Source organism: Vanacampus margaritifer, chromosome 7, assembly GCF_051991255.1.
Source record: "Vanacampus margaritifer isolate UIUO_Vmar chromosome 7, RoL_Vmar_1.0, whole genome shotgun sequence".
Classification (NCBI taxonomy): Eukaryota; Metazoa; Chordata; class Actinopteri; order Syngnathiformes; family Syngnathidae; genus Vanacampus; species Vanacampus margaritifer.
Window position 1 is genome coordinate 21,525,110 of NC_135438.1, and position 21,511 is coordinate 21,546,620.

At 41.3% G+C, this 21,511-nt stretch overlaps 1 protein-coding gene across 6 annotated transcripts in view; it reads right to left on the minus strand.

Annotated features, from left to right (window-relative positions):
- Window positions 1-754: 754 nt before the first annotated feature.
- The window catches only part of LOC144055189 (endonuclease V-like), a 73,774-nt gene continuing 53,017 nt past the window's right edge, over window positions 755-21,511 (minus strand). For 3 of the 6 annotated variants that reach the window (XM_077570966.1, XM_077570965.1, XM_077570964.1), the window contains 2 exons: window positions 10,542-10,561; window positions 755-1,859 (listed from right to left, as the gene is read on the minus strand). In XM_077570966.1, coding sequence (XP_077427092.1) covers window positions 1,743-1,859; window positions 10,542-10,561 — 137 coding nt within the window. In that variant the 3' untranslated portion in view covers window positions 755-1,742. The remainder of the gene's footprint in view (window positions 1,860-10,541; window positions 10,562-21,511) is intronic. The other 3 variants (XM_077570970.1, XM_077570968.1, XM_077570969.1) reach the window with 2 other exon arrangements.

Genomic DNA, 21,511 nt, shown 5'->3' on the forward strand with positions numbered 1-21,511 from the left:
TCTTATTTCATGTGTAATTAAATTTGTATTTCTTCTCAATAAAAAATTATGATAAAATCGAAATTGTGAGTTTCTAATTAAAAAATACTATTTTTAAAAGGCTTAAAGGATCTTTGTGCAGTTTGTCACTTTTTTACTCGCGACTGCCACCTCTGGCCCAAAGCGTAACTGCAGCATCTGTGTCAGGCTCGTTCATGGTGCGCGTGCGAGTACGTGCACGATCTTAAAGCGACAGCCACAGTTGACAAACGAAGACATGACTTCAAATGAGGTAAGAAAAACTCCGCCCCTCCACTCCCCTAAAAAATTGTGGAGTGTGTGGGACCGCACACTCTACTATAGAGGGAAATTAATGATAGGTGCAGTCACAGTAAAACAGTCAGGGCTCTTCGTACTCATTTGGGCATTGGTGGAGCATGTATGATGTAGAAAAAGCTTTAATATTAACTTTTTAAACGACACAATGCACCTTTAAGTATGCTGCTACAATGACTCACTATAAGAGGGACAATGAGGGGGTTTCAATGCAGTTTGTCTTAATACACTTTACCTCATTCTTACAAATGATCTATTTTGTTGAATATAAAATGTCAAAGAATCATTAAAAAAATATACTCCCCTGCTCATGTTTAAAACATCTGATAATAAATACATACTGTATATTAATAATACATGTGCATTTAAAATAAATAAAAAATGGTATCACTGTTGCTGTAGTAAATAATGTTTACAGCAATAATACATAGGGAAAAAATGCCTTGTAATAATAACAGTGTTTATTTTATTACCATAGCAAACTCATAAATTAGTTTAGTGACCTGCATAGTGTACTAGTAAGCAGTTTGCCAACCTTTATTAAGCCAAAACACATATTTTAAATTAGAAACAAATCTGACAGCACACCAGCAACTAAAATGTCACAAAGACTGGATACAAAAAGTTATTAATCAACCTTCTGCTTTACTGCAACATCTACAACAAATACATATTTGCAATTAATAAATAATACTTTTAAAGTGAAATGGAATACTTTCCTGATAATCTCTCATGGTGCGCCGCACACTGGTTGGGAATGTTGGGTCAGCAACAGCATTAGTGTCAATCATTTCAACATTGCAGTAATTAAACTTTAGCTTAATATAGATATTTTTACACCTAGTTCACGATGCTAACAGGTAAACCATTTTTTTCTGCTCAAAATGAGTGTACAGTATTTACCTTCCACTCTCTGATGTAGGAGCAGTCATGTGTTGATCCCCGACCCCTCCTAGCGATCAATACTGCCCCATCTGACCACTTCTATTTTTGGATCTCATCCCTGCGGAGTCAGCTCACTCACCCCCACCTTGTCCTTGGTTTCCGTTCACCTCGACGGAACCGCCTGGCAGCTGCCAGCTGCCAAGTCTGACTCATTTGAAAAGAGCCACTTGCTGATGACACATTACACACAATATGCTCTCTTACTATTTATGTTAGTCACCACTTGCAGTCATTTAAGAACAATAAGAAATAATTCCATGTAGTTGTCCCACCACACGACCATGCATATTTATAGATGACTAGAATATTAGGGTAATTTATTATTTAATGAAAAGGCACCCAGTGTAAAAATCAAACTGACCCAAAAATGTAATGAGAACAGTATATAAAAAGAGTCAAGCTGACCCATATCCACTTTAAATGTAGGGCGAGTGCATAAAAACTTAAGACAATCTGAACGTGTCTTCTTGGAACACCTGCACTTAAAAGCTCAAAAACGCACACACACACGAACACACACAGCGTTTGCACTGCATTTTGCAGTACTGTACAACAAAGTTGCTGATCTTCAAAGTTCCTTTTGCCGCATCACTCACTTTCTGAAAAAAAAAGAGAGAGAGAGAGAGAGAGAGAGAGAGAGGCATTAGTCACAAAAAATACCGTACATCTGTTAACACATTATGACAATCAAACTTAAATTAAGCAAAATATAAAATGAAATGTGAACAAAAAAAACTAATTGTTTATGACGATCATTCTTTTGCACTTTGCTTGGGGTAAAACACAATGACAGAAACGCCTAACCAGATAATTAAATGTGGTAAAACTGAACCCAAAATTTCAGGAAAAGCTTATTGAAAAGAAAAGAAAGTGAAAAGGTTTAAAAGTTTTTTTGTTTTTTTTAAATACCATTTTATAAAGTCCAAAACTTCCGATTTGAACCTCTCCAATATTTTTGTTTTCTTTTTGGGTTTCTGATGTGTGTTGAGCAAAACAAGGCATTCGTGGACATCAGCTGGGACTTGGGAAAACTGATCAACATTTAAAACTATTTTCTGACATGTTTCAATCAAAGAACCCAGTCCTTTCCAAACTAAAGAGTGGCAGGGCCCTATTTGAAATCTGTAATTGCATGTCAAGACGGTCAACAATTACTAAACATATAAATTTCATAACCATAATATGTGAACATCTACACTTTCGGCCTCTGTCGGTCTATGATGACCATGAAACAGAATCCTAAACGTCGGCTTTAATGGAACAGCATCGTCTATGGCGGAACAGGCCATGCGTGAATGGCAGTCCCTATCACAGTTCGCACTTGTGGGTGGTCTCTTTGGTGCCGGGGGGTGTGACGGTTCTTCCTGCGGGCCATTTTCCCATCTGCTTCAATAGTCAGTCTCTTTTCGCCCGCTTCGAGTCGTCTGGCCAGAGTGTCTTTTCATTCGAAGCGGTCCTTTGCAAGCTCCTCCCAGCGTTCTATGTTGATCTCCAGGGCCTTCGTGTCGTCTCTAAAGCGCAGCCGTGAGTGACCAACATCTCTTCTACCAGTCGCCAGTTCTCCGCTGAGGATGTCTTTGGGCATTCTGCCATCCTCCATGCGGTGGATGTGGCCTAGCCACTGGAGCCTGCGCTGTCCTAGTAGAGTGAACATGGAAGAAAGGCAGGCGTGGGACAAAACTTCGGTGCTGGGCACTTTGTCCTGCCAAGATATATCCAGGATGTGGCGAATGCAGCGCACGCGGAAGGAGTTCAGTCTCTTTTATGTGTATGTTGTCCATGTCCCACTCCCATAGAGCAGTGTGCTGATGATGCAGGTGATGTACACTGTCATCTTAGTTTTGAGAGAGTTTAGGATTCTCCCACACGCGTGTGGTGAGACAAGCGAGTGTGGAGGCTGATTTTCCGATCATCTTGTCGATCTCTGTATCAAGGGAGAGGTTGTTGCTGATCGTGGCCCCCAGGTACGTGAATTGATTCACGACTTCCAGCTCGTAATCATCGATGGTAATGGTTGGTAGTGCTTCCGTGCCTTGCGCCAATATGTTATACCTACATAAGTCTTATTTAGGTTGATGGTAAGACCGAAGTCCTTGCATGCCTGGGAGAAGCAGTCCATCAAGGTCTGCTGTGTGTGGGTTGCAACTGCAGCGTCGTCTGCAAACAGCATGTCTCTGATTAGAGCCTCACGTACTTTGGTCCTGGCTTTCAGGCGGGCGAGATTAAAAAGCCTGCTGTCTGATCTTGTGTGCAGGGAGATTCCCTCTGTTGCTGTGCTGAAGGAGCATAGCAAAGAAAATCCCAAAGAGGGTTGGCGCAAGTAGGCAGACCTGATTCACTACGCTGCGTATGTTGAATGGCTCTGAGACATTGCCGTCATGCTGCACTATCCCCTGCATACTGGTACGATTCGATGAGGCTTTGCAGCTTTGGTGGGCATCCTATCTTTGACAGGATCTTGAAGAGGCCCTCTCTACTGACCAGATCGAATGCTTTGGTGAGGCGACATACAGGGGCATGTTCTGTTCTCTAAATTTCTCCTGGAGTTGGCGGATGGAGGATATCATGTCTACCGTTGATCGTTCTGCGTGGAAGCCACACTGAGACTCGGGGTAGACACATTCGGTGAGTTTCTGTAGACAATGAGAACAACTCGTGCATAGACTTTACTAACAACGCTGTGGAGGGAAATGCCCCTGTAGTTGCTGCAGCTGCTTCTCTCCCCTTTGTGTTTGTAGAGGGTAATGATCTTGGCGTCCCTCATGTCCTGTGGTACGGTACCTTCCTTCCAACATTGACAAAGGATGTTGTGCAATGGCAGCAGTAAGGTGGTCTTGCAGTTTTTGATAAAGTCTGGGGGTATGCCGTCGTTGCCTGGTGCCTTGCCAGCGGCCAGGCTATCAATGGCCTTAATAAGTTCGCTAATGGTTGGGTCGGCGTCAAGTTCGTCCATGGATGGCAGGCAGTCGATGGCTTCAAGGGCTGACCGTGCCATGGTGTTCTGTCTGGAGAAGAGGTCGCAGTAATAATATTCTACCCATTTCTCCATCTGCTTATTCTTTTCTGTGATAATCTCCCCAGTGGATGATTTGAGGGGGGCCATCTTGCTCTGAGCCGCTCCGAGTGCTTTCTTGATGCCATCGTACGTACAACGGATGTTCCCTGTTATGGCAGCTGTTAGAATGGTCTTGACTGAGCTTTGTCCAGAACTCGTTGGCACAACGCCGAGCCGTCTGCTGAACTTTGCTTCTCGCAAGTCTGAGATTCTGAAGATTCTTCTCGTTTGGGTACTTATTGTGACGGGGGTCATCTTGGTCAGCTTGGCATCAAACCAGTCCTGTGACTTCGAGGTCTTCCTCCCAAAGGTGGCCAAGGCTGTACGGTAAATGGTGTTTTGCAGCTCTTCCCACTTCTGCCTAACAGATTCTCTTTCTCGTCTGTGTCACGGGTGATTAGCACGTTCTTCAGTGAAGTGCACCTGGTCAAAATCAAGTACAGCTGGTGCCAATGCTTAGAGCACAGATGCCGCCAGGAAACCTTGTGTTGGGGCTTGGTCTTGAAGAACGAGTTTGTGATGCACATATCAAGTAATGTGCAAAACCCGAGCAGCCGCTGTCTATTGTCAACAGGAGGGCCAGGAGTTATGGTCAGCACTAACTCTGGCATTGAAGTCTTCAAGGAAAATGAGTTGTTCAGAGTTGGGGATGTTTCTGATAGTTGTGAGATTGTCATAGAACTCGTCCTTTGCCTCTGGTGTGGCTGCCAGTGTTAAGGCATTTACGCTGACAAGGGTGACTGGGCCTTGAGTGGAGTTCAAGCGGAGGGTAAGGAGTCGTGCAGTGCCATTGCTGCCTGGTTTCACCATCTTCAGCAAGGTGTTCTTCACGACAAAGCCCACTCCATGTTCCCTTTGTTCGTTACTGCCCTTTCTCTGCCAGCAGAATGTGTAGTTCTACTCTCTCGGGGTGCCTGCGTCAGCCAGCCGTCACTAATGGATCCAAAGGAACAGCAGGGCTGTTCGGCACCAGCGCCGTAGCAGGAGCTGCCAGAACGATGTTGGGCACAACAATAAACTGCCTTAGGGGCTCCGACTCCAGATTTTTCCTCAGGGTTGACTCCCGAAGCCTTTCCCGTGACCGGGTGTTCCGCAAGGCAGCGGAGGTTTAAGATCAGGGTTTACCTTCCCCTAGATGGGTTACCTTCCCAGGTTAACGAGCCACCATCTATCCGAAGCATCTGGTTTTAAGGCGCTAGAGATCCGCCCTCGCCCCTTCTCCTATTAGTAAAAGCAGTTCCGCCGGGCTTAGATATTAAACCACACACGCAGGCTAAGAGTTGGATTTAGTTGTCAGAGGCTTTTTAAGACGCACGCCATAAGAAGCATTTTATGAGCACTGGGAACGTACACCAGTGTCACTCCTGGCTGTGACAACCTTGGAACCACATCTACACAGTGGTCTGTATTAAAGTAGTAGTGAATTGCTTGTGTGTGTGTTCTAACACGTAAAAAGAAGAGGCCGTTAGCAGTCTCCATTATTGCTTTTCAACAATGCGGCAGCTTCATCAAGTGCAGCTAGTTTGGTAAACTGACTGGCCACCCAGGACCCTTGCAGTGCACTATGCAGACAATAACAGTAAGGAGAGGTGGAGTAAGGATAGTGTCAGTGTGAAGAGGGTGGCCCAAGAGCAAATAACACATCAACTGTTACCGTGACAAAAGGCTACTAAAAGGGTAGAAATTGCCAGTTGTAATATCTAGAGTGGACATAACAAATGCCCTTTGCAATTATGAAATTGCCTCGTCCTGTCAATAATGAAATTCCTGCCCTGAAGCCACACTTAGGTGACCCATGTTCACAAGTGAGAGACTGCACATTGGCTTGATAGCTGAAGCCTCATTTCTTTTCTGTAAAGCGGTGATGTAATGCCTCATTTTTGGTATTTGTATCCAAAGCAGTAAAAAAACACACAAATGCTAATGTGCTAATGTGAATGCTAATGTGCAACATTTGTGACTGTGGAAAAAAATATGTTCTTGAGAAGGTTCCAATTCACCCCCCCCCCCCCCCCAACCCAGATGGTGGTTATGCAACTGAAAAACAGAGCCTATATTTACTAGGGTGACCATATTTTCATTTCCAAAAAAGATCCCATGAAACAGTATGAACATTTTTTTAACTTGACTATATCCGTCCGTCCGTCCGTCCATACATCTTCTGTACCACTTATCCACATACTCAAAATATTGTAAGAAGTTTCATGCTGAATAAAAGAAATATGAAATCACAAGATCCTACGAAAGTGACTTACAATCACGACGATCACAGAAATCACTTGGAAGATTTGACGCCACGCCCATTTAGCAGGTGGTGTACCATTTTTTTTGCGGCACAGCACAGCCGGTGTCAGACTTAGCAGTGAAAATAAAAATAGGAATGCATCCTGTTCTTATTTCACTGCCTATCATGCTACCATCTATGATGTGGTCTTTCCAAAAATACACACTACTTAAGCAAGAGAACATTCTCATTATTGAATATGGCTTAATTCCACTTCACGTGTGCCAGCCTTGCACATATTTGGACCAGTCGAGATTACTATTTTCCTTTAGGAGGGCTGTTAGTAAAAAGATAAATGATGAGTGCTGTTTTATGAAACCAATGCATTTAAAATGAACCGAGGTGATTCCATGGCCCATGGCTCAACCAATTAGATTTGGGGAGTGTGTTAGTCTAATGGGCAATTATGCATAGTTTTTAATTAAATATGGGGCAGGGTGATACATGGGGTGTACACTAACAGAGATGAAGCAGTAATTAATTACAAAAAGTGTATATTTACAAACACAATTACCAGTGGTAGGTACACTTGTACTTTAGTGCAAAAATGTATCAAGTTGGTCATGTATTACGCCTAGCTTTACCTCGATTTATTCACTTATTCACAGGGAAAAGAAACTAAATCAAATTAAGCAATTTGTATATTTGACATTTTACACTTTATGAAACTTGCTTATACGCCGCACATTTGTATCTCAACACAAATTTATTTAAATAGCGCTTTCACAACAGCTGTGACTAGTCTGTAGCAAAGCACTTTACAACTACTAAATTAATGTATTTTGTATTTACTAAGCTTATTAGTCTTAATAACTTTTAGGACTACTTTATGTATGGATGGGAATATGACTTAATGCTTTAACCTGTTTCGGATTTTTTGTTGTTGATTGCATTGTTAATTACTTTGTGGCAAAATTATTATTAACATTACTACTACTACTACTACTACTATTACCATTAATAATGATGATGATGATGATGATGATGATGATAATATTAATATTAATATTAATATTAATATTAATATTAATATTAATATTAATATTAATATTAATATTAATATTAATAATTTCTTCCTCACTGTATTTTCTGGCAGTTCTGTCGCACCGTGTTGCCTCTCACAGGTTAGTCTTGGTAATATACCAGATGACAGTTTTGAGAAAGAAGACTCAAGGTTGTCATTAGAGATATCGTTATGCGTGTAATGTACTGTGTTGGTCATCTTGAGTACATCACATGCCTTGATGTGCATTGATTGTCCATGCAAATAGATGTGGAAACTGATCTACGATCCAAATGCGCAAAATACTGAGAGGAGAAAATGCAAATACACGACCGTTCAAAAGTTTGGGGTCAAGAATTTTCCTTATTTTTTGAAAGAAAAGCACTGTTTTTCAATGAAGATAACTTTAAACTAATCAGAAATACACTCTCCACAATGATCTAATATTGACCTAATGTGGTCAATGACTATTCTTGCTGCAAATGTCAGTTTTTTTGGTGAAATATGTACATACGTGTACATTTCCAGCAACAATCACGGCAGTGTTCTTAATTTACAAGGTGTTTGCTCATTGCGCCAGAAGGCTAATAGATATTAAAAAAAACCTTTGTGCAATAATGTTAGCAAAGGCTGTTCCATGCGAGAAATTGCCAAGAAACACAGAATTGACCCCAAACCTTTGAACGGTATTGTAGATTAATTTAGCACACACAATGTGATTTATCAAACCTGAGACAAATTAGGGTGGCTGATTGTGCATCATTCAATGCTAAAAGGCAGGAGCAAGCCGGGACCCTTGTGCATAAAATGACTGCGTTGTGGCAAAGAGGAGGCGCAGGCAAACCAATAGGTGATGAGAATGGATCTTCAACACTCATTGTAAACTGTGTTGTGATATTTCTTCTTTATTAAGTTTAGCTTTGTTAGTTATCACATATTCAATTATTTAAACCCACTACAAGTTTGCTTTGCAGAGAAAACACGTGTTTTTTACGTGATGACATTGTTGGTCATAGTCAAATGGAAATGTGTGTTATAATATAATTATGTAAAAAAAAATGGCTTCTGTGTCATAAAAATGTAAAAATTAATGGACCGTGTTCTCCCTGAAGCTGTTCTACAACATTTTTGTTATAAAGATAAGCCCGAGATACAGATTTTGATGAGGCAACTCAGGAAGCTTTCAAAGCAAAGAAAGAGACATGAAAGGTCGATTTTCAGACTTCAACAGATCGATGCACAATTATCTCTGCTCACCTGTCTGACCTGTGAGTGCACACTGTACTTGCTTTCATGCACCTGGAACACTGTGTCAAAAGTGAACATCTGTAACAATAACATATTGGCCCACTTGTTTGGTGCACATGATAGCATTCACACTTGACAGAACAAACAGCAACCCGACATCTGTTTCAACTTTACTAAAAACCTGGATGCTCCGAAAGACAGAGGACATTCTATTCATTTTAATGTGAGGGTTACTTAAGGTAACTGTGGTGCTTGAGCTGCATCCGATGTCTTTATGAAATTATGCTAAACACTTTGTGGCATTAACATGCCCAGAAAGATGACAAATACACCACCTGCATGGCAATCAGCAGTAACAGCAGTGACTCTGTGTACTCGTGCACAATTCCAATGCTAAGAAGCACAAACTGAGTGCAGATTTCTATGCTCCAGCTCTCCAACTTCTTATTAACAAAAACAGTGAGACGTAACGTAATCAAGGCTTGTTCCCTTTCATTAATATTGGTGAACAGATTGACACAGCAGTCTATTTGATCCATTTTCCATCTCAAGTGAAATGTGAGGACAGACATATAATACAAAAAAAAAAAGATTGTTGTGGCCAAAATAACATTTAGTATTCACATCTGTACACAAAGACTGTAAAATCTACACACATATGTGATGACACAGCTAAAACCAAACACACTTACTGACACCTGCATAAAGAAGTGTTCACACACCCAAAAAGTCAGCACATTTTCAAACGGTAAACAAGGCTGTGAGATGTGATGCCATGCTGGTAAGGCTTCAGGCATTACGAGTCGACTGCACATAACACATGCCTACACACACTAACGGTGCCATAAACATGAGCAATATTTTCCCATTTCCTCCACAGGCGAGAGCACTGGAGCTCTTTGGAGGGGCCGAGTCCGTCAACTGGTAATAATCTGCCTTACACGTCACACGGCCAGGGAAATGAATCATGGCGGATGGGGTCACTATGGTGCGTGTGTGGCAAAGAAGAGGGACCAAGTGAGTCATTATGGCCATGAATGCTGGCGGTCGTCGTCCTCCATTGTGTGTATGTGTGTCCCATAAGTGCTTGTGTGCTCACAAAGCCCTATGCTATTAGTTCCAAAACAACAGTAAAAAAAAAAAAATCACAATTGTACGGCAGACTCCTCAAAGTTAGCAGGAAATCTGGCGAAATCCAGCGGAGCAGATGCGTGGAATCAAATCCATGGACATCAATGACCATCATTATTATGAGTTATGTGAGAGAGATTCGACATGACTGAAGTCCAACAATATGAGCTGCAAACACTTTCATTTTATGTGTTTGCAAGCCTGATCTGTAAAACAAACTAAACAAAAAAAAAACATGTAGAGTGGTGCAGTGAGATAAGAGTGACCAAACTAAAGCAGGTTTTTTGAGATACGAGCCATTGTTCGGACAATTTTTTTTGCTTTGACTGGCGAGCTAAAATTGGAGATATGAGTGCTGAAAGGTGGAAGGTGGAAGTGAACTCAAGTAACTTCACAAGCGGCACTTTGACTGATGTCCACGTAGCTTAATGCTAACATACATGCAAGACGCCGGCTAACAAATAGTATCTATGTAGTGGTGTTGTAATGCTTCAAGCAACAAATATTTGAAAACAAATGGTACATCAGCACATGTAGACAGACAATTTAAGAATACTCACAGGCATATAGTCTTTATCCTCTGCGAAAAAAATTATAAATATTAGTGCAGCTTAGTCATCATTATATTATTCTGCGCAAGTTGCGCACACCTGAAGGAGCGGCAATTAATGAATCATGATGCACAACATTTTTAATTCTTTACATTCAGTTTAATTATGTTATTACTGCATATGTTTTCATAGAGAACAAAATGTAAGAAAATGTTTATTGGTTATTTTGATGAAGCTTGACAGATTAATTGCATTTCCATTCATTAAAGTGGAGAAAGTTGAATTGAGATAAGATTGTTGTGAGTTAGAAGTGTTTTTATAGATCAAATTCAATTTGACGCAAGGAAGACCTGTATAATACGAAATTGTAAAGAGATATGTGATCGAAATTGCACAATGTATTACGTGGTAATACAAAGTTAAAACATTAACATTTATAAGTGAAACAAGGTATACACCCCTATATGACTTGAAGCCCCACTCATGAGTTCAATTTTTTTTCACGATATTTCAAATTTTAAAGTCCCCTTTTAACAGTGCACAACACTGGATATGTTTGGAACTAGTTTGAAGTTTCACACCTGCCCCCATAACATCCAGTAGAAGTGCGAAGTAACTGTTTGAGAAAGCATGAATTTCAGTCTATAGTAAATAGAAACAGGCCATTTCCACATACTGCTACTGACTGCTGATATCTTCACTCTTGAGGTCTCTCACTGTCCACTAAACTGGCTCCCTCAGTTAATTCCAACATGGGCACTGACAACTGATGAATTCCAAAAAGGTGAAGTCAGTGAGCAGTGAAAAGCCTATCTGTCTGACCGGCTCGCCTTCATTTCCGCACCAGAGCAGCTGCTCACCAACTATCACCAAGCGTTTTAAAGCAATGCCCTCAATACAAGTCACTGCATTGTGAAGGGGTCAGTAAGTTGCAGGATGATTGATGGCTGACAGAGAAAGTGATGGAGAGGAAGAGAATTGGATGGGGAAAATATCTATGTGAAATTAAACGGTAGACTCCTCAGGTTGCTGAGACATTGGGCAGTTATTATGAGGTCGAGGACTGTCCCCATATTGCATCCTGGCAGTGAACAGTCGGTTTAATCTATGCACCTCAAAATTTGAACTACATTTTTTAACTCCAAGAACAATGTGTCTTGGTGAACCGTTGTAGCTTCACAGTACTCATAAATTGGTACTTCAGTCTAATTTCCACCGCCGGTCCATCCATCCTTACATTTTCAATACCACTTGTCCTCATTATGTTTGCAAGTGAACTGGAGCATATCCCAGTAGACTTTGGGAGAGAGGCGGGGCACACCCTGGACTGCTCACCAAACAATTGCAGGGCAGCCCAATTCCTTCATGCAGTAGATGCCATTTTAAATTGGTAAATGCACAAGTTTTTTTGTTTTGGTTGTCAAAAGCATTGAATGGGGGATAAATTATAACTAGTGTACCATTTTTGGGGGCCTTTCTTTTTGTTAATAACCCCAGGATTGCAGTACCAAAGGGTACCATCCATCTATACAGCTCTTCATTAAATTGGCGGGTAATCTGAAGCCTATTCCAGCTGACTTTAGGCTCGAGGCAAGGTAATCACTGGACTGGTAACTAGCTAACCTCAGGACACATATTAATCATTCACACTCACAGCCACAATCAACCTTCAGTGAACTAAACATACATTTTTTTGTTTGTTTGATTTTGTATTATGAGAGGAAGCTGGTGTACCTGGAAGAAGAATGCAAGAGGAGGGCCGCAATTCAAGATTTGAACCAAAGACCTTTTGATTGCGAGGCATTAACCACAGAGCCAGACCAATGGTACATAAACTATTTTTGAATCCCCCCAAAAATATTACATCAAACTCTATCCACTGTATCCAGACACACTTTAGTCTAATGATTGTTAAACAGAGAATCACAAAAAAACTAACAAAAAAAGGGTCTCCTACCCAACTGTGTTGCAAATGTGGCGATAAATACTGGCACTGTTTGCCTGGACAGAGCGAAAACATATTTGCGCAACATTAGAGTTTGAAGTCTCACATCAACATCACTGATTCACTGCTCATCTTCTCAACAAATCACATACTTTTCTTGCCGGGAGTGAAACTCCACAGTCCTCTGATGCAAATGAGTAGGAGTGGGTGTGATGTAGTATCTTCGGGAAAATCACAAGCAATATAAGCCACCACCACTCATGTTGATCTACTCCACACCAACACACCCATTACAGCTTATGAATGGCGCGGGAGCCGAGGCATTATAGCAGGCTGCAGTGAATAGCCTGCAGGCTGTGGGTTCTTTATTGTGAGTCAAGATGTGTGGATACTGTACGTTTGTGCGTGAGGGGAGGTAAGCATTTGCCTAAGTAGAAACCGTTGCTTTTGCCAAAGACACTAGCGATTATGATGGCAGATAGAAAGAATAATAATAAAAAGAAGCACACATATTTGTCAGCACAAGAACACAGTGATGCAGAGGGGCTGTCAGGGGAGTAGTGTGGAATGCAAGCAAATAAGCGTGCATGCGAGAGGGATAGCAACACTTGGACTACTGATGGGATGTCAGCTCACAGATGAGAGGTTGATTCTGAAGATTAGCAAGGGATCAACTCAGAGCTTGAAACTGCGAGATGCATCCAGTATCTCTTTGGAGGATAAAATGAGCATACAGTGAAGTATGTAGGCGTTTCAGACCACAAGATACTGTAGCGATGAAAATGTGGTTGTTTGACTTTCGGCATTACTGTGGCTAGAGAGAATCACAACAAGATGGGTTTTAGAAAAGCAGTATGCATGTGAAATAAGGGTTTATCTATTCAGTCTTTTCCCATTTTGTCCAGTAGGGATGACCAGACTTCCTTTATCTTGTCTGATGATTTCATGATCCGTTCTTCCCTCATTTGTGAACAAATGGTGATACCTGAAACTCCTCCACCTGAATCAGGACTTCACTCCCTAGTCGGAGGATGTAATCAACTTTTTCCGACTGGGAACCCTGGACTCATATCTGGAGGAGCTGATTCTTAGCTGTAAACTGCTCTAAACTTGATCCACAAATAGCTCAGGTGAAACCTTTTCGGCCATAAAGAGAGTGAACAGAGATGTTTACGATTATTAGTCTTGGGAGTAGGGCTGTTTTATTTTATTTTATTATTACACTCTACGATTACAAAATTGGCATAATCGTAAAAAAAAAAAAAGAAGAAAAAAAAGTGTATTAATACTAGGGCTTGTCATTTCGTCATTTCGCCCTTGGATACCCGCTGAGGTAGTCGTAGTCAAGCCAATGGCAGTATGCATGACAGTACACATGGCTAACGCTGTGAGAAACCCAATTAACCCAAAACCCAAATTAAGCTTACCTTACCAAGTAGTGTATGTAGATCAATGCATTGTGGCGCTTTTATTTTGAAGTTGTTCCCAGAAGCATGTCGTCGTGGTGTAAGGGCTGACGTGACTCGTGTATTTAGAGTTTGTGACGGCAATATAGATGCCCTAAACTGTTGCGACAGACGTCAGTATTTCAAGATCCAGTTAAGAGCACTAAGACATAATTACGGTGACATTGTATTGTACGGCGCCTGATGCCAGCGTTTAGCGGCGACTGCTAGCTAGCAGCGACCTACCAGCTACCGTTCCTACTGATCACTTATTAATAAACCAGGCTTACTCAAAATCTCAAATGTGCTATTGAGCTGACAAAATCGCTATTGTGGGTCTGATGTCACTTTAACCCCATAGACCAGGGGTAGGCAAGTTCGGTCCTAGAGAGCCGCAGTCCTGCATGATTTTGATGTCTCCCTCCTCGAACACAGCTGAGAGGCTCCGGCAGAACGTAATTATGAGCTGATGATTTGAAACACCTGGGTTGGAGGCAGGAGACACCGAAAACAGGCAGGACTGTGATTTGATTATCTAAAAATAAAAAACAGTTGGTTGTTCATTTGTCTTCTGTATTTATAATTGTTCTTTAACCAAGAAAGTATATATTTTTTTATTATTTCTATCCAAGTATCCGATTATTCGCTAGAATTTTCAGTAGGATATTCTAATATCAAAACAATTAATAGCTGCATTGACACATAGTCTGGTCATCCTTGAAAAAAGGGACCATCCGATTAAGATTTTACTTACTTACTACAGTGCTCGAGTGGAGGTCTAGCTAATGTACCTGTAGCATTACTGACACGCAACGATAAGAGACATTTCTGACACAAACCATCCAAAAAAGAACGTGAGCAAACAAAGATGGTCTCACTTAACATTATTCTCAGACATGTTGGTGAATAAGCCTGCACTCTGCTTGATTTTTTGATTACTTGTCACTCATGTGATGAGTGCACTTGAACAAAATGTTCCTCCTTCTTCAGTGTCTCACCAAAAGTTCTCTCATGCTCGTTAATTAAAATGGTTTGGATAGAGAGGTTATTTTTCCGGTCTGTCTTCATATGACACATGGCTTAGAAAAGGAGTTGTGATATAATAACCTGCTAGAACAGGCTTACTTGTTATATTTAGGAATATAGAGTAGAAGCCAAGAGACATCTACTAAAAACTGGTACACACATACATACAATTGGGCTGTTTTTGTCATGATTTTGCCCCTTCCCGACCAAGGTAGTCAAACGTCCGACAATCTTATGTCTTATAGACCCTTCTAGCTGACGTCACTGCTTAGCTACTGCTCCACCTCCTCAAGGACAAGCCCCCCATAACAAATAAATGGAAAGAGCTTGATTTTCAGCGAGCATTTTCGTTAAAAGGTGGGAAATATGTCAAGTGTAAAAAAACTACAAAAAACACTACATTACTGCGACGTCGATCACTACTTTCATGCTGTAAATTGTCATTCATTAAATCGTTTGTGTCTGTACTCGTCTTGCTGTATATAGAAGTCTTCAAGCAATTTTAGCTTGCTAGCTGCTAACAAAGCATGTTTGAGACACATTTTCTCAGCAGAGATAAAGCCTGAGTTAAAGTGTTGTGATAATCGTGTTAAATCGTTAACTTTTTGTTCAAAGTTACTTGAATACTTATGATTTTTTTTTTTATGAATGATTGTTTCACTAAAATTAATATGGCACACTCATCACGTCTGCTTGGACTTTACAATCAGAGTTTAATGTTATGACCCACTGTTAATGAAAAAGAGAAAAACTACCTGATATAAAATGATCTGAGCATATCCTCGTACTTTTTGTGGGTGCAAAGCAGTCACGTCGTAGGCTCGCCAACCACCGTGCAGTCTTTCACTCAACTCCTCACTGTCTTCCGCCTGGTTTAGAATCACTACCGGCAGCCAAAAGAATGATCTCATCTCTCTTTAAGCGAATAGAGCATCCGTAGGCCGCGCACAAGTTCACCATAGCATTGGTGGTTTATTTATCAACTGTTTGACCTATTTTCTAGGTCACACTGATTGTTTTCTAATTCACTCTCATTGATGCCCTGTCCTCCACCGCAAGGGGCACCACTTAAATGTGACGTCACATTAGAAGGGTCTATGACAGAGGTGGGCATTGAGGGCCGATATCCTGCAGGTTTTGCATGTTGCCCTTCTCCAACACAGCTGATATATGATCAGCTCATTAGCAAGCTCTGCATAAGCCTGATAATGATCCTGTTGATTGGAATCAGCTTGTATTGGAAGTCAGAAACCTCCAAAACCTGCAGGACTGCGGCCCTCGAGGACCGAGATTGCCCACCTCTGGTCTATGAGATTGTCTTATAAGAATATCTTTAACGTGGTCTGTGTTAGAGTGGATTTGTCCCAATAATTGTGTCCCAAACAAGTCGGGGTCGACAATTTGAAATAATAAACGTGTTCAATATTTACGACAAAAATCTTCGTCAGCGAGATACGCCGAGGAGAGCCTGTGACGTCAATGTGACGTCACAGCCAATCAAATATCTCTCTGGCATGACAAATGAGGAAGCGCCGGTAATTAAAACAAATTAATATCCTACCCGAAGTGCATCCATCAATGTGAATACGGAGTAGCTACAAGCCACAAGTGGCTGTCGTGAATTGCGTGATAACTACAAGTAGCAAATCTGCGCATGTTAAGGTGTACCACCTTGTAAAATAGAGGTTAGAGCTTTTACCCCGCAAGAGCGTGGTCATGGGATCAAGTCCCGCTGTCTGTTTTTTTTCTTGACAACAGCATATGCTCTGAAACCGACCTACCCAATGTCATGTTTGTATAAAGGTGGGTTCTCCAAGCAGCAGGAATTATTTTCCAAAGCAGTTACCCCAAGATTACACTGTATGCGTGTGCGTTGCGGATCCGCTCCGCTTCGTTTTGACTGCGTGCTCCGGACACGTCAATACCATGGACAAATACTCATCGGCTGCGCACAACTGCGGTCCGGCAGCTCCCGCCGTGTCTCGCGTGATATGCCATAATGTGGCATTAAAAACAACAACAAACACACAGAAAGTCTGTGCTCAACAGAGAAGCAGAAGGAGAGGTGGACTTCCTTGGATTAAACTCACCGTCCATTCCCATAGCTTCTACTATGACGTTCCATGCAGCATCCTTTTTTAGGTCGTCCTTATAAAATGATGTGCCGTGTCAGATATAATTTTGTGGCTTTCCGCATCCGTTATAAATCCCTCCTTGTCCATGTTCACTGGTGTTTAAACCATGAATATGCATTAGGCATTATGACATTTTGCTGACATGATTACAAAATAGGATCTAGCGAGTGTTTTATTCTGAAAAAAGTGGATTTTTTTGAATTTTTGAAACGGCGTCGGTTTTCTTGTCCCGCTCGATGTCTTCTGTGCTACTTTGCCATTTGACGGATGCTGAAGGATGCGTCGTCTGGCAAAAATAGAAAATAGGTCTATTTGACCGGTGGGCTCCGGCACGACGGTGCTGATCCGTAGTCGATCCGCAACGCACACACATGCGGTTAATCTAGGGGTTATTTCTTTGCAGACTCTAAAACTTAATACTGTTCCTGTCTCCTGTCCCTTTCGGAAACAATCGGCAATCATCAGGGCATACCCGTAAGTGCCTGGTTGTCTTCGTGTTTGTGAAGTCACGTGTGATCATGCGAGAGCTTTTCCTTGGAGGAATGGATTGTTGACCAGTGATGGACGATAGTTTTTACGTGTGTGGGGAGCTCTGATTAGATTATCTGCGCACCCCACACACAATACGACCAAAACTATTAAATATCCTATTTTTGATCTTTGATTTGACAAAGATACAAAATCTTTGAAAATTTTGAAAAATCCTCATGTGTGTACCGGCTTAATTGTTCTCAATAGTCAACCTTTTTTTTTTTGGCCTGCCTTTAATGTGTCCCTTTGCACCTTTTTATCACATAATTTTCCACCCACCTTATTTTTTGCATATGGTGGTGCCTATCTGAGAATGATGTTGCTTATCAGCAACCCATCAAAGTTGTGTGTGTTTTTGGACGTGCCCTCCGCACTGTTCTGCCGCCTCTGTTTACACAATGTGTGTCTGTTACACACTCAGACAGTGACATACTTATCAACAATTTATGAAATTGTAAATACATTGATGTTTTCTGTACTTCAAACAAAATAATAATATGTCTTTTATTCAGAGGGTTTGACTGTGAAATTGTCGCAACAACTAAGAAATGCCTACACTCATTCATGCCAACTGGCCAGACCAATGTTGCTTAGTCTCAAACACACCATTTGCAATGAGCATCGTGTTCATATGTGGCAATGGAGTATTTTGAGCAGAGAAAGGAAGAGGCAACTTATTGCAAAAGCAAAGTTAAACACCCCCTCATTGCACTTGATATCAAGCCAACCTTTCACTTTCTGGAGGCCACCACCAACACTAGTACCACAGCACATATAGAAACAATGGAACACAAGGCAAGCTGGTAAATAGAGTCGGTAATAAAAACTGCAAGAAAAACATTCATTATAGAAAACATTATATAAGTCTGGACTCCAGTTGCAAGACTGAAGAGCAAAACATAAAATCCAATATGTGGAAATACCACATCTTTCATGTTTCACTAGTGTGATCCCTTTTATGCTGTTCAATCATGTGACACTTCCCTGTTCCCAATACATTTGGAAGGTACACTATTTATGCACCGCTGCATAAGGTAGACATGCAATATAATCAATGTGATCGTTCATCTCACCAGTTATTAATGATAACCGCCCCCTTTGCATAATAGACACTATAACCAGAATGACTCTACAAAGTAAAGGAAGTTGCAGCAATGAATTATTTATGATGAAGGGCTGGTGCACATAAACAAGCTCAAGCGCAGCCGAGTTCAGCGCAGTGTGAGTGGGCGACAGGGTAGACATGGAAGGGAGGTAGAACCAAGCGGAATCAGGGCAAAACGATATTTTAGAATCTGATTGGCTTAAGAATCTGTTTTGTGAATCAAATACGGTGGGGGTCAGTCAGCAGAGCATCAGGGCAGTGGGGTCGGGTGCCGTATTGAGAAGTTGTTTCAGCAATGAATAGTAGTTAAGAACGCCTGCTACCACCAGATTGGAGTTGATACAAGTTTAAGTCACCAACCGGCATTAAAATATGGGCAAAAAAGGTCTCAACAGTGAGCTGGAAAGGATGCAACAATCGACCATCTACCTGCAACAGTCTTTTACACCCCGGGCCTGACTATGATGTCCTTGAGAAATGCATGTGGTTATTTGATACTTTATATGGAGGCCAAGGCTAGACTAATTTACCAGATGAAGGAAACAATTCTTACTATACATCAGTATTATTTTATTTTTCTGAAAGATTTCTCACTGTTTAATGTTACACAACAAAGTAGAGGCAGGAATCTCATTAGGGTCTAAAGCCTCCAGTCAGTGTCAAAGCCTTTTGAGAGCAAGAATCCCTCTCCTGATGAAGCTCTGCATTCTTGCTGACTGAAGCACCTTACAGACGGAAGCGGGCTGTTGGAAGTGCTGGTGAATCTACTAAGACTTCAGATAACAGCCACTCAATGGAGGCAAAACATAAAATCTCCCTTTTCTAGTTCAAGGTTGACTGGTCCTTATTACAATAGATTTGTTTCAATTGATTTGTCTTTAGCGGTCTCAGGAAACAGAAAGACCATGGATTTTTGAGTTTACAGCAAACATGTGAAAGGTGCAAAAAAGCCTGAGCTTGTCACTTGAGCAAATATTTGGCTGTCATTTTCCCTGTCAGAAGGCGCTCGTGTGCACTGAAGTACATAGGATGAGCTTCACTTCACATCCTCACATCTGCCAGGCAAGTTTTTCCAAAACAAGAATAATACAAAACAGAAAGTAACAAAGTCAAAATGCTGCACAAATCCAGGAAACAAAAATAGAAAAGTACGTGTGCTCATTGTTTAAATAATGGCTGAATAGATGGATGAATTAAAATGAGCAATTGGACAAATGGAATAGCTCTATTTGGTGGGAAGCCAGTTAATAATTCCAGAAACCTCTCACACATTTGCTAAAAGAAGTGGCTTCAAAATTCAAGCAAACTACGACTTGCTTTGACCCGTATCAATGCTCAAACATGTCACTTTATTACAATAGGCCTACTGCTAAAAAAGGATAAAAATATGAACAGACACACACAAAACTTAAAAACAGTACATGAAGATCTACATATCCAACATTCTGTGTGGGATATGATCGATCCAAGTCAATTCCTCCCATGAGGCCAATAACAATGGCATCAAACTACAGTTTGTCAATCAGCATTTTCAAAACTATAAATAGTTCTACTCGGTTTACATGGAGACTTTTTCGTCATTGTGACTCTAGACCTAGACTACTAGTGATGCACCGAATATTCGGCCACCGAAAATTTTGGGCATTTTTTTGCCATTTTCGGCATTCGGTCGAAATAAAATTAAAGCCGAAAGAATATGGCCGAAACCGGGTGTTGTGGTGACGCAAGCAAAAAAAAAAAAACGCTGCAAGCAAGCGTCAGTTTGAATTCAACAGCAAACGTGGGAGTGAGTGTCCCCTCACTTCTTGCTGGCTTTTCACTGTGTGAGTTTGCATCGGTCGGTCACAGCAGCTCCGGGCTCATTAGGCATACCGGAGGAGAGGGGCGTCGCTTGGTGTACAACATTTAAGTGGGTCGAGAAAAGACAGAATTGCCGCGTACTGCAGTACAGGTGAGCCACTCTTTCTCCTGCAGCGCCTTCCCTTTTTCTTTTTTTTTATAAGAGCCACTCGAACTTTTTCACCGGCATCCCGGTGGCCATGCTAAATACTTTAGCTAATGCTAGCACTATTGCTAGCAACAGTTTTAAACACGGAAACACTTACTGCTATCTCCGGGTGGCGACAGATCTGTGCAGGATGCTGTGTGTGACTTTGCAGTCCGTTCCCGAAGCTGATTAGCTGGTGCGAACAAATATATTTATTTTATTTTTAAACGTTGGTGAATATGTGAATGTGCGCCGCACCTTGTCCCGCCGCACGCATCTGTGCCAGCCTGTGCGAACTACATTGATCATAAAGTGCAATCGCACCGCCAGAAAATGCTCAACCCTCGTTGGTGTTTAATGTAGCATTAGCCAACATGTCTGCGGTGTGGGCACATTTCAATTTATATTGTGCTTTGTTAAAATGTCAGTGCTAAATATATATTTTATAATAATATTATAATTTTAATTAATTATAATAAATGCAATGATAGACTGAGATGGATTGGACATGTCCAGAGGAGAGATAGTGAGTATATTGGCAGAAGGATGCTGAGTTTCCAAATGCCAGGCAGGAGATCTAGAGGAAAACCAAAGAAGATGTTTATGGATGTAGTTAAAGAAGACATGAAGGTAGGTAGTGCGAGAGCAGAGGATGCAGAGGACAGGGTTAGATGGAGGCAACTGATTTGCTGTGGCGATCCCTGAAGGGAAAAGCCAAAAGGAAAAGAAGAAATGCAATGACAATAAAAATTGGCATGATTTTTTTTCGACGTTTAAGTTTTCGGTTTTTGGCCAAGCATTTTTC